This window comes from Rhinolophus sinicus, linkage group LG10 (genome assembly GCF_036562045.2).
Source record: "Rhinolophus sinicus isolate RSC01 linkage group LG10, ASM3656204v1, whole genome shotgun sequence".
Classification (NCBI taxonomy): Eukaryota; Metazoa; Chordata; class Mammalia; order Chiroptera; family Rhinolophidae; genus Rhinolophus; species Rhinolophus sinicus.
Window position 1 is genome coordinate 13,087,796 of NC_133759.1, and position 13,021 is coordinate 13,100,816.

A 13,021-nucleotide genomic window follows, 5' to 3' on the forward strand; every position below is an offset into this window, starting at 1 on the left:
GTGTAGGCAGAGCACTCAGCAAAGGTCCCCTGCTAGGGCTACAACGCATGGCACAGGCCTCCACATATAAAAAGGGTCACAGGATATTTTTGGTAACCACACTCTCAGGAAAGCACCATAAAGGAAGAGAAGTCTGGGCTCCAGGGCGAGACAAGCGTTTTCCTTGCGGGGCCCTACGGAACTCTAGTGAGCTCTCCCCACGACGCCCCTAGGGCCTCGCTGGCTCCGGAGGTAAAGCCAGTCTGCTTCTTCCCTGCAGAGCCTCCAGAAGGGCTGCCTCGCACTGCAGGTGGGGTCGGAGTGGGCACAACAGTTCCCAGGAGCAGCCCAGTCCGTCCTGCCTGACCCAGCTTGAGGGAAGTTACCTACTCTGACGCTGTCCTGCGGGCAGGGACTTCTGGTGATGCCATCTGTTCCCTGACCCCGGCAGTCATGCTGGGTAAGTGAGAGAAAGTGAGAGTTTCCTGCAGAAACCACTAGAGAAGCTGCCTCGAGGCAAAGGAGCGACCTCATTTTAACACTAGAGGCTCAGTTCTCAATTAGAATGTGGTCTAATAGTACCAGACACTTAACTATCTTATGGAGATGGAAAAGCTTCCAAATCCCTGGCACCCCCAGATATTAGTAGTAAATAATTTATAACATCTGCCTGAATCAATGCTTCTTGGCAAATGGAGTGCTGTCGCAGGCAGGGCCTCCAGCCCCCCTTACCCCTACCTGAACAGTGTGCGACCTCCAGCTTCACCGAAGATCACGGGGGTGTGGGGGGGCACTTGGAAATAGCCGTTTCCCTTCTGCACTCGGTTCTCTTGCTCCCCATTTACTGGGAAAAGATGCAAATGATGTCAGATGCAGAGTTAGTGATAAGAACGCAGATTCTAAACATTGTGTTTACACAGGCTTCAAACACTGTAAGATTTTTAAAGTCAAAAGTCTTATAAATCAGCCAGAGTCAGAAATAAAGGCAAAAAAACGAACCAAAGTTAAATTCCTAAAAATAAGAAATATGACAACTTGTGATGTACCTCATGAGAAACGACTGCATTTTAGAGGGTTTTAATAGAACAGATTAATGATTGAGATTTGAAACAAAAACAAAACCATCGACTTGAGCCACAGAGAAGCCTAGGACACCCTGTTTATAAATGGCGATCTGCTTTTTTTTTTTTTTAAAGTAGAACACCAAGCTCAGAAAAATTTCTTGGTCCAGAAAAAAAAAATTATGTTTATATTTCAGTAACTAATAGCAGAGCTATCAGTGAAAAATAAAATCCCCAAAGAGGTCATAATTCCACTTTTATTGTTCTCTACAGATTTCATTTCCCTTTCTTTGTGATCTTTTGACCAAAGGGCAGTTGACCCCGACTCAAATGCCAACTTGTCCATAAACCCTCCCCTCATGAATCTGGAAGCCATCTCAGCCTCTGAAATCCCACAGCACTTTCCTAACCTCTTACAGAATCCAGCACTGATCACTGATCTCACGCTTTATGTAAACAGCTCTCTGTTCTACCAGAATGTCAGGCCCTGGAGGAGAGGGTCCAGGCCATGTATCTTCATTACCCCCACCTACAACTCACTGCAGGCCTCTGAATACTTGAGCTGCTCAACAAGTATAATCTAAGCCACTCTTACGTATCCAGTGAGCACGGAGCAGGCGTAGCAGATTATCAGACAGGCAAGAGTGTGCAATGAGCTGCGCTCTGGCTGGGGAGATGGGTGGGCCCTCTACTGCCTTTACTGTGGCCGTTTGATTTTAGGATGATTTGGGGTTTCCTGTCACTTTCTTGAGTCCCCCAACTAAAGCCTTGATCCAAGGGGTGCTGACTATAGCACTGTTTCTTGATTATTTAATCTTTATCGTCTACTTGGGCCTCTGAGGGCATCCGGTCTGTCACGTTATAGGTAGAGGACAAGCCACGAACAGGAAATAACATACCCACAGCTATGGAGCCGCTTAACGGCAGAGCCCACACCAGAACCCAGCATTCTCAACTCTCTATGGAGAGATCTTTCTATTGAGTTTCTCTGGCTCACAGTTCACGGTACAATATGATGGGAAGCAAAGTGGGCCAGGTGACATAAAAGAGAAGCCACCAAGTGTGGGGTAAGTGCCCTTTCTCTGACAGGGACAACAGAAGACTGGCTTTCAGGGAAGCATGTCATCCTTGCAAAAGAGATGACAAAAGTCATGACGATGAATCAGTCAGCCAGGACGAAGTCTCTGGCAGGAGGCCGTCATCGCTGCTGACCACCAGGAGTGTGCAAATCTTCAGCAGTACCTTCCGAGAACTCAGAAGAGAAAGCCCCAGTCAGCAGGTAGAACACAAAGACTCTTCAAGCAGCCGTAAGTTATACACGAGCTGCCAAACGTTTTCCCTTTTCTGTAATTAAACTGAGCCAAACTCATACATTCAAAACATATTCTCCTCTGCTGCCCAGAGAAAGCTGCTGCCACTGCCTATGGCACACACAACTTTGGAATGTCCTCAGTGACATTAATTCTTTATACATACTTGTTCACTTTCCCTGACATTTCTGAGTTGAAATTTGATTTTTTTGAAACATTCATAGCCCAAATCAGGTAGATCATCAGAGTAGGTAACAGCAACATTTCAGGCCAACACGAAGTAAGATAACTGCGTGGGGACAAACCTGGCTTTCTGATGCACCTAATTAGCTAGCTTTGGAGGTAAAACGAGCATATCCATGGACACTCTGAGAAATATCTTTGGAATAAGCCTGCTAAGCTGCCTACTTTTAAGGACAAAGGTCATTGGATGATATATGGTTTATTCTATCTTGAGCAGCTTCACTGACTGAAAGCTCCTTGAATCCCAGTTAAGACTGGATGGACGTTCTTACTTGGAGATGCAAGGGAGGCAATGAATTGAGCACACTACAAATATGATGTCACAATTCAGCAGATGCTTAAAATGGATCTCAAATGAGTCTCTTTCACTTATGAGGAATCTGTAATCAATTATCTTGCTGTAAAAGCACGAACCATGGTTCACTTCATTTTCCTCTTCATCCATTGGGTTCACATGTGTTCGAGGCCAATATTCTAGCAGGGCCTGGAGTAAAAGGCCTCCTAAGTTCACTGCAAAAGAGTTGGTTAAAGAGAAAATTAATGGAAAAGAGAGTTGATAGTTTTTACCTAAAACAGAAGGAAATAAACACAAGATTATAAGTTTTCACACATTTTGGATGTTAAATTCTCAACCCAATGCCAACGATGTTTAAATGTAAGACTTTAGAGATTTTGCCAAATCTATTAAAATTTTATCTTAAAATGTTTAAAGCAATGATATTATGGAGCAAACAGATAGATATCCTGTTGGGTTATTCAGATACAGCCATTCTGTAAAAACGAACACACACAAACAGGAGTTGCAGTCATTAAAGGGCAGTTCCATATCAAGCCACTAGAACCGTTATTTGTACACTTCAGGTGTCTCTACACGCTACGTTCTTAGGAGAATGCTGACCAAAGAGATCAATAAAACAGAACAAACTCTTATAAAGATGAGCACATAGCAGAACACAGCACAGACCCACCTTCTCTTTCGCAAGGAGGAAGAGAAGGACACAAACTCACGTTTTGGATCCGACCCATCTGGGCTGCTGAAGCCAGCATCTTTTGCAGAAACCCAAGCAGCAAAACAGTCACTCTCATCCAAAGTAATAGTCAACATCTGTCAAAAAATAAAATAAAATAAAATAAAATAAAATAAAATAAAATAAAATAAAATAAAATAAAATAAAATCATAGTAGCATTCCACTGGAATATATTCTAAATAAATCTCTAAACCTTCATTTATTTGTACTATTTAACTAAAGTGCTAAGACACAGATTCAGAAACAAAATGTGTTTCACGGGATTCAATGCAACTACTATTTACTGGGATACCAAAGGTATTTAAACTGCATTTTGCAAGTATTAACATGCATTTTTTTTCCTTTCACACTTAAAAACATAGGACTGTAACTAATAATACTTAATTTGTAGCTATATTGGAAAATTTCAACTATCCCAAATTGCACAAATTATCAATTGCTACCTTACCCCTGTTTTTAAGTCTACTGAGAACCAATTTGGCACATACACCATCTTAAATCTTTTCTTAATTTCATCTTCAAAATCCACTTTGCCCAGATCTTCAACTTTACACGCCTATACATCAAAAAGAAAGTACGACAATTATCAAAATTAAGTGGCAAATTAATTCGATTCTGACTTAGCTCTTTAAAATTTTACACATTTGCACATTTGTCTAAATAAACTGGAGTCTCAAATATATTTCAAAAAGAATGTAGCCAAATATTTTTATCTTACAGCCTTTTTCCTTTAAATAACTATTAAAAATTTAAATTTAAGAAACCCACAAAATATTCTTTTTGGAAACTGTAATTAAATTTTGCTGATATTGATATAACATACTACCACACTCACCTGGAAGCAATGTCAAATGAAGCAAAAAAATCTTCAAGGAACAACAGTTATTAAGTTATTAAATAACTTTAAGAGATCTCTGAAGCTACCTTCTGATATCAGCTGTGATACAATTTGTAGTTTCTCTTTCTTGACCATTCTCATCCTTCCTTATTCTCTCTTGATCCCTAAATATATGGGCTCCCCAAAAGCATGTCCTGAACTTCCTCTGGTGCTATGGAGCATTTCAATCCTGAACAACTCATCTCAATCCTAAAGCATATCACAGAATGCTCTTTCCATCTCTTCATCCTAACAGCAACCTGGCTCTTTCCTCAGGGTCCCAGTTCTTCCGTTGTCTTCTCAAAGGGTGACTCTGCTTCTTCTCCTACATCCCACTGCTCCTTGTTGGCACAGAGAGACCATTATCCATCATCTCTGTGTAAAAACTCCTTTTTCTCTGAGGCATGTCATTTAGCTACAGTAAACTACCCGCTTCCTCACTGCTTCTAGCAAGCTGTGGTCACTCTCCCTCACTATGGACTTGCGCTCTAGTTCAATGCCTTGCAGTCCTTCTTGAGTTCTTGCTTTCATACTGGACAACACAAAGGACATGTTGGCCTCTCAAACCCTTGACAACATTCCTGCTATAAATATATGATCTCCAGCCTCAACTGGATCATTACTGCTACCCGGGATGGCTTCTGCTTCCAGTCAGTTCTCCACACCTGTCTCTACTCTCCTCCTGTCTTTGACCTTGCTACCTCCCTCACTCCCCTCAGCACACGACTCTGAGCTCTACTCCTCAAAAAGGGAAGCCTTGACAAAATCCCCTTAACTTTTGCTACCATTCTCCTGGTGCACGGACAAAGGTGGCCCTGCTTGCTGTGCTGAATCTCCTCACATCTCACTTCTTGGGGACCTTGTCTCTTTATTGATCCTCTCCTGTCGCTAGTGGCTTCTTCCCCGGAGCAGTGAACCACATTCAAATCTCTCCCACCTGAGAAATTCGCGAACGCCGAAACCAAACCCTCCCGTGAGCTGCTCATCCCGACACCCTCTGCAGATACAGCGTCTTTCTGTCCACCTCACTGAAGTCAAATTTCACCCAAGAGGGCTCCCCTCACATTCCGTTTCTTCACCTTCCAATCACCACTCAACCCACCCCGTCTGGCTTTTGCCCTTGGGACTCCCTAGAGACTGCTCGCCCCAGACGCCATCCTCTTCACTGGTTAAGAAAACGTGCACATCCCACTCCAGATTTTCCACGCACTCTCAGGTGGCCAATGCTGCTAGCCACACGCCCCTTTCTGAAATGCCTCATTAGTTCTTAAGCTGCCACTGACTCTTGTTTTCTTATCCCTTTTTATTATACACCTATGTGGCTTCCTCTTTTTCTAACAATTCCTGAAAGGGCGACGGCCAAGTTTCTTCTTCTCAGTATAGATGTGTCCCTTGGAAACGCTGACATTTTCCATGACTTTACAATGCACGAGCTGGTGACTGGTGAACCCATTTCTCCAGCCCAACTCTTCCATCTGGGCATTAGCTATAGAGCTGTCTGCCCAGCACACATCTCTACAGATATCCCACTAAACTCAGATTCACTGTCTTCGTCAGCATGCGTCTTTCCTCTAACAACCCACTTTCCCTCTTGTATTCCCTGTATCACCTCCACTCACCAAGCTATTTACTCCAGAAACCTGGGCTTCACCTCTGCTTCTTCCTTTCCTTCACACGCCCTTTGATTCAAGCACCACTCTCATGTACAGGCCTAAATATATTTCTTATCATTCTGTTTTTTTCCCATCCTCCTTGTTCCACCCTAGTCCAGATGAATATCTGCTATTTCCCCTCTAGTAGTACAATAGCCTCCTAACCACTACCATGTGCCAGCCACTATAAATACTTCTTGAACATCCCCTTAATATCACCAGGAAATAGGTACGAGCACATTTTTGGAAGAGACAGAGGCTTCAAGAGGTTCAGCATGTTCTGAAGATCCCTAGGCTAGCAGCCGGCAGAGCCAAGATTAGAGCGCCCAGCTTTGAGCCTCTGTCCCTAACTCCTCCTGACTTCCTTTCTGTGTAATGTTATGGTCATTACGCCTACCCACTTGCTCTGGAATCTTCAAGGACGAGTGTCTGAGTATGGGAAGCTGCCAGGGACATAAAATGCCAGTTACAGTACATGCCAGCTCAGCGTCTCAGCTCAGTAGTCCCACCTCCCATTCAGACAGCGGGACTCTACCAAGGCTTCGGCTAATTAGACCAAGAAGACATCAGACCCATAGGCACAAAATCAGTAAGTCGACCCACAAAGAGCTGGCCCGATTAGATTTTGTTAGATCTTCTGGGGAGCCTCAGGTGGTGGGCAGCATGAGATGAAGCCAGCCCCAGGGCGGAGCTCGGGCCACATTAGTGGTGGAGTATCCAAGCTCCTGCGGAGGCCGTCCCCCTCCCCCCACCTCCACGGGACTCCATTCCGAAACAAATGTGAGTTTCTAGTTCCCTGATAAGCATTTCTCTATTGCGGAGAAAAACCAATAGGACTTTGGAGCCTGCTGCAATTCAACTTTCCACTCAACTAAGGCCTGTTGTTCTGAAGCCATGCTCACCAAGCAACTGTTTTGTAATGTGACTTCCCACACAGTGCCCCACAGGGAGGAAAGTGTTAGGCCTCGGTTTCTATTCAGACAGCCCTCTTTTCCCAGAAAGTAACATTTATCTTATTTTTTAGCTCCAGAAGTTAACTTAAATGAGTATTTGCTCCTTACAAACGAGAGACTAACCAAAACCCCAGATCTTTTCAATTCTTCCTTTATAATATATCCAACACCTGTCTTTTCTTTTTAGATTTCCCCCAAAGCATCATGCTTCAAACAAATGTCTTCCAGCTTCTTTCCTATTAAACATACTACTACTGCTTTCAATACGGGATTTTCCTGCTCTAAAACCATCTAAGAGTAAGATTCTTTAAGGAGTATCAAAGAAAGACCAACTCTGGGGCCTGCAATTCAAGACTCTTTGGGAAATGACTTGGATCTCATCTTTCATGCTTACACCCTTACGACTCCCTTATACTCAAGCTCCAATTACACAAACTGCTCACCTGGCCCTAAACAAGCATGTACCTTCCCTCTTCTGTGCTTCTGTCACTCACTCCCTCCTCCTAGGACACCCTCCCACTATTCATCTGCTGGAATCCTTTAGGCCCCTGTTCAAATTATTTCTACAGCATGAAGCTCTCCTGATTTCTCCGGTTGTAAGTAATTGCCTGTGTCCATAAGCTACCCTGTGATCTGTTTAAGGCTTTCACATTTTCCCTCTCTTGCCCCTCCTACCAGAAGGGACAGACTTATCTGTCATCTATGACGCGCAACACAGTTCTCTGCACACAATATTCATTCAACATTCATCCAGGAAATAGCTGCTGAACAAATACACCAACAACACTAAGAAGGGACATTTGTCAGAACTTTTCTAAAAGCAAACTTTTCAAACTCTCTACAAACCCTCCAGCGCTATTTGACTGTGGCTGAGCAGCTTAATACCCTTCACTGTCTCAGCGGGAGTCACCGTAAGATGATCCAGTGCTGTAACGAGGCTCACTGTGCTGGATGGAAACCTGAAGAAACAGCCAAACTTATTTGTGCCCTCTAGTGGCTCTCAACGAGGGCGATTTTGCCTCCTTCTTACTCCTTCCACCCCCTCAACATCTGTCAATGTCTGGAGACATTTTGGGTTGTCACAACTGCAGTGGAGGGGTGGTGACTGGCATCTAGTGGGTGGAGGCTGCTAAACATCCCACAACACACAGGACAAGATCACACGCCCCCTCACCCCCAGCAAAGACTTATCTGGCCCCAAATGCCAACGGTGTCAGGGATGAGGAACTCTTACGCATTCATTTTCAGGTAAGGCAGCACGTAACACAATTTGTAATACACTAAACAGAGAAAATGGTTCCATACAAATTTCAGGTATTTAAAAAGACAAACTATGGCCTTATCTAACATTCACATAAGAAAGTATCCACCCCCCACCCCAATAAGGTATTATTACAATTAAATCTTAATTTATATACTTATTATCTCGGTTATTTTACAATAAAAAAATAAATGGGATACAAGATTCAGTAACCTGTATTTAATATAAAAAGATACTCACCTTCAATACATCCCAATATGCCACATTATTATTGGTATCTTTGGTTAATATATGTCTCTTATCATTAAGAATGTGGCACTGAATAATACTAGCACCCCCTAAAGGAAAAAAAACCCACACAATTAACAAAACAATCCTTCTACTACATTTAAATTCACAGTAAGGCAATAATTGTTAACTAGTATGTAACAGAACATAGATCATACTCGCTACAGGAAGGAGAAGGCAAACCAGAAGACTATATACTTATATTCAAGGCAATTTAAGGCCGATTTTAATAATAGATTATAGATTAAAGACTCCTCACTTCAAAGGGCTGACAGTGGAAAACTGTTAAGGGCAAGCAGTTTTATCCCCCGGGAAAAGTCCAAATGATGACAGAAAACCTCTGAGTTAGCCCCTTCTCCCACTAACTGTTGTGTCCTATCTTCCATCTCTTTGATGCCTCCTGAAGGGACATTCTATTCTAAAGGTGACAGCATGGACATGACACTGAATGTCGCATTCAATATTCCAATCCCCAACTCTGACATTCAAGTCAGAGGTGCCATTCCAGCTGCAGCACATAGAATTCCAGGACCAGATCTGATCTTTTCTGGCTTGTGCCGAAAGATAACATTAAACTCTATGTATTTTTCAAAATGGCTGTTGGCTTTACCAAGATCATGACTATTCTGATTTGGGGTAAAAAGATTAACTCAAGAAAGCCCATCTTTTAAAGCCACTAAATAGCAGTTTTTAAAATGCTTTTCTTCTATTAAAAATACACCACTATGCCATTATGAGTCTTTTGTTGACACTAGAATTACATTTAAAGGTAGGTCATCTCCTTTATTTTTGTCAATCCCTTAGTAACTATAATTAACCTAAATAAAAGGTACCATACCTTCCAATTTCCTTACTCACCTTTAATAACCTGGTCAGGTTGTGTACAAAGGGGTGTTATAGGATTTGTACAGTCATTGTCATAATCTCCAGAGGCTCTAAAGTTATGAATTCCCTTCAACGTCTGAAGGAACAAAATTCATTATTTAATCATTTTATGCTTTATAAGCTTTGCCAATCTGTTTAAAGTGGCAAGAAAAACAAAGAACAAATGAGAAAAACCCAACGATAACAACATCAAAAATTGGTACAAAGTACAATTATCTACCATGATTAAAAAACCTAATACAAATATTAAGAAGAGAATGTTGTCTTTTTGGAGAGAACATTAGGCAATCTTCCAGGTAAACTATGTCGATCTCAAACTGGCACAATGAAATTTAGACAAGACATATAACATTTTTTATAAGTACAGGAATAAATGCAAGCGCTTCTTTTTTGTTATCCACAAACTGGTAAGCAAGAAAACTAAAATCTTCCTTAATTAAGATTTAAGAATAGTACTTTTGATGACTCTTCTCTGCTCATCCTCTATTTCTACTCCTGTTCTTCATGCTAAGAAGAAAAAGGAAATGAATCTGAAAGCACAAGTTTCTGCTTTCTCTGTTTGGAAAAACAGAATCCTAGGAAGTGTCCCTGCTGTGCTGGCACCTGGGCTGCCTCCTTTCAAACGCAGCATCAAGCGGTCAGAAGCTGTACTAATATTTACCAGTTGTATCAGCCTACAGTGCTTATTCTAGCATATCGAGTATTCTTCTTGGCTCCTGACAAACAAGTCAGAAGCTTTGAATATTACCTTAATTCTAGTACAACCCTTGGGTTCACACCTGCATTCACAGAGGCTTCCAGGTTTTTGCCACTGTCCAAAAGCAGCTGCGAGTCAGGCTCATAATGAGCATTTGCTGCTGCTATGCGGCAGGTCTGTGACAACAAACCCCATGTTTGTAATCCTTTGCAGGTGTGCAGTGGCTCACTTACCCACTTATTTACTGTAGATTTAGTTGTTGCCACCCAGATTGCAGGAGGGGGATCAGCTGACCTATCCAGCTCCATCTGAAACAAAGCATAAAAATACTGCTTTGCGGAATGTTGCCTCTCTTGAACCGCCAGGAAGACCTATACGTTATTAAATATCAACTCCTTCACTCATCATTTGTGCGTTGGCTATACCACGGCCTGGGTTGAAAGCTAGGGACACACTCCCTCATCACTAATGAGGGAGTCTGTGCTAAAGAGATTCACAGCCTATAAAAGTACAATAGGATAGGGGTGACTTCTCACCAAAAACAGTGGCTTAAAGTTTTAAGTGTGGTTAATTTAAGGGATCTAAATGGATACAGTCAAAAGGATGACTTACCATAATTTTTTGGTTTTGTGTTTTTTCTTAATAAAGACGTATGTTTCTTTTTTCTTTGAAAATGTTTGTAGTAAAAAAACAACATTCGAACAACACAACAAAAGTGAAAAGGACCCATGTAATTCAGTCCCCTCACCTACGGGGAGTACACTGTGTGTCTTCCTGTATTTTTAAAACACTATACACGTAAAAATACACAACTACCCATACATTCATCCACTGTTTTCCTGGACAGGAAATCGCAGGTTTGGAGTTGTGGAGACAGGGCTGGCCTCCCAGCAAGCAGGGACCCTCTTCAGTTCAAAGTGATGTTCCTTGTCACACACGGTTCCGTCCGCGCTGAGTTCGTTTTCTCCACAGCCAGGAGATCCTGGCAGCTGCAGGACTCACAAGGCGGTGTTTCCCCTTCACGCCTGTCTCGCCCATCAGCCTGCTTCCTGCACACACGCTGTGTTTGTATTTCAGCCCCAACTCGCTTGCTTCTTTAAAGGCTTATTGGTCTCGTCCATTAGGTGGGCGCTGTTTCAAAGCACTGTACTCGGCCTGTTTTGTATAAGCTCCTAGACACGGGCATCCTCTCAGCGGTCTCATTCGACCTCTGTTCCCTGTCAGTCCTTCCTCCTAGACCATGGTATGGATTTCAGGTATTGCTCAGTTTCATAGATGATGGCTATTTGTAGTTCTGTTTCTTGCTTTCCTTGTTTTCAGATGACTTCTGAGAAGAGGGGGTAGTGTTGTCTTTATGCCTCCATTTTAAATCTGGAAATTTCCTCACTGTTGTTTTAATGTGCAATTTTGTGACTAACAGTGAGCCTGGGTATCTTGCCATATGATGACTGGCCATTTTTGACTCTTAGCAGGTGTCAATATGGACGGCTTCTCAGGTACCCTTCACTCACCCCCGACAGCTCCTGACTGTCAGAACCAGTTTGCGGCAGTGACGGTGTGGAGTACGAGCCAGCTTGTGGCCTTCAGGCTCCTCTTCCACACCATGCCTCTCGAGGCACTGGACACCTCGCTGCTTTGCTGTTCTCACACAGGTACCTGAACCCCTATATTCCTCCTCTAAGGACAGGCTAGAAAAGCCAGGTGATCTCAGGAGCAATGCGGGGCAATGCCACCAGGATTCGCTGGCGGGAGAGCCCGGCGTCCCTGATGTACCCAGAGGTCAACATTTCTTCCAGGTGACTAACCAAAATGTTAAGATATCTTTTTGATAACCCCACAGTTGATTCATGTTGTAATATAGCTTTGGCTGTGTTTGGCTAGCACATGTAACAATCTTAATTATAAAACTGAAATATATGACATACCTTGAGAACTGGTGCTTTTTCTTCGCAAATGAGCACTCGAATGTCAGGGTTTCTCAGGTCTGTACAATAGATCTTCCGGTCCCTTCCTCCAGAATACACGTGTGTGAAGGCATCGTTGACTTGCAGAGCCCAAACACCTTCATCATGGACTCGGTACGTTGCTATACATCTCTGCTGACCAAGGGACCAAAGGCGAATGGTCCCATCAGAACTGCCAGAAAGGCACTGGGAACAAAGAAAGTTAAGGTTAGAAACCGGCCCCGAAGTTCCTGTTTTCCTGTGCTTTTCACTTGGCTTCTCTCCTCACTCCACGCTGTCAAACACACACCTCTACTAACCTATGTTCCCGCCTCTGAAAAGACTTCTGACAAGCTTGCACCACAGGTTGAAATGACCAAAGGCAACTTAGTACATGCTCAAGCAGGGGAAACCTGTGAACAAAAGTGCTTTCGTCCTCTCTATGTGGCCACCTGCAGCATCAGGATCCCTTGGGAACTTGTGACAGATATAAATTCCTGGATCCCACTCCAGACCTGATGAGGCAGAAATTCGGATGGGTCCAGTCTCCTGTGCTTTGCCAGGCTGTCCAGGTCACTCCGGTATACTACGTTTGACAAGCACTGCACCAAGCCAGCAAGCCTTTCGGTGCCCTGAGTCACACCTCTGCCTCGTCCCCTCCCTCATGGCTCTGGATTTCTGATGGCCTGCCTGGTCTCCTGGATTCTACTGACAGGAGTCAGAAGCAAAATCTAGTCCCCGGTTTACCGCTCACTCTCTGGGACCTTGGATTCTTCCCATACGAGCCTCAAGTTCAACATCTATTAATATAAAATGTGGACCCTCGGCATTCAGTTAACATTA

At 43.2% G+C, this 13,021-nt stretch overlaps 1 protein-coding gene across 4 annotated transcripts in view; it reads right to left on the bottom strand.

Annotated features, from left to right (window-relative positions):
- Nucleotides 1-13,021, bottom strand: part of WDR48 (WD repeat domain 48) — a 44,779-nt gene that overhangs the window by 6,826 nt on the left and 24,932 nt on the right. For all 4 annotated transcript variants that reach the window (XM_019727600.2, XM_019727598.2, XM_019727599.2 and 1 more), the window contains 8 exons: nucleotides 12,161-12,385; nucleotides 10,469-10,543; nucleotides 9,512-9,614; nucleotides 8,606-8,703; nucleotides 4,071-4,178; nucleotides 3,602-3,698; nucleotides 3,008-3,103; nucleotides 718-823 (listed from right to left, as the gene is read on the bottom strand). In XM_019727600.2, coding sequence (XP_019583159.1) covers nucleotides 718-823; nucleotides 3,008-3,103; nucleotides 3,602-3,698; nucleotides 4,071-4,178; nucleotides 8,606-8,703; nucleotides 9,512-9,614; nucleotides 10,469-10,543; nucleotides 12,161-12,385 — 908 coding nt within the window. The remainder of the gene's footprint in view (nucleotides 1-717; nucleotides 824-3,007; nucleotides 3,104-3,601; nucleotides 3,699-4,070; nucleotides 4,179-8,605; nucleotides 8,704-9,511; nucleotides 9,615-10,468; nucleotides 10,544-12,160; nucleotides 12,386-13,021) is intronic.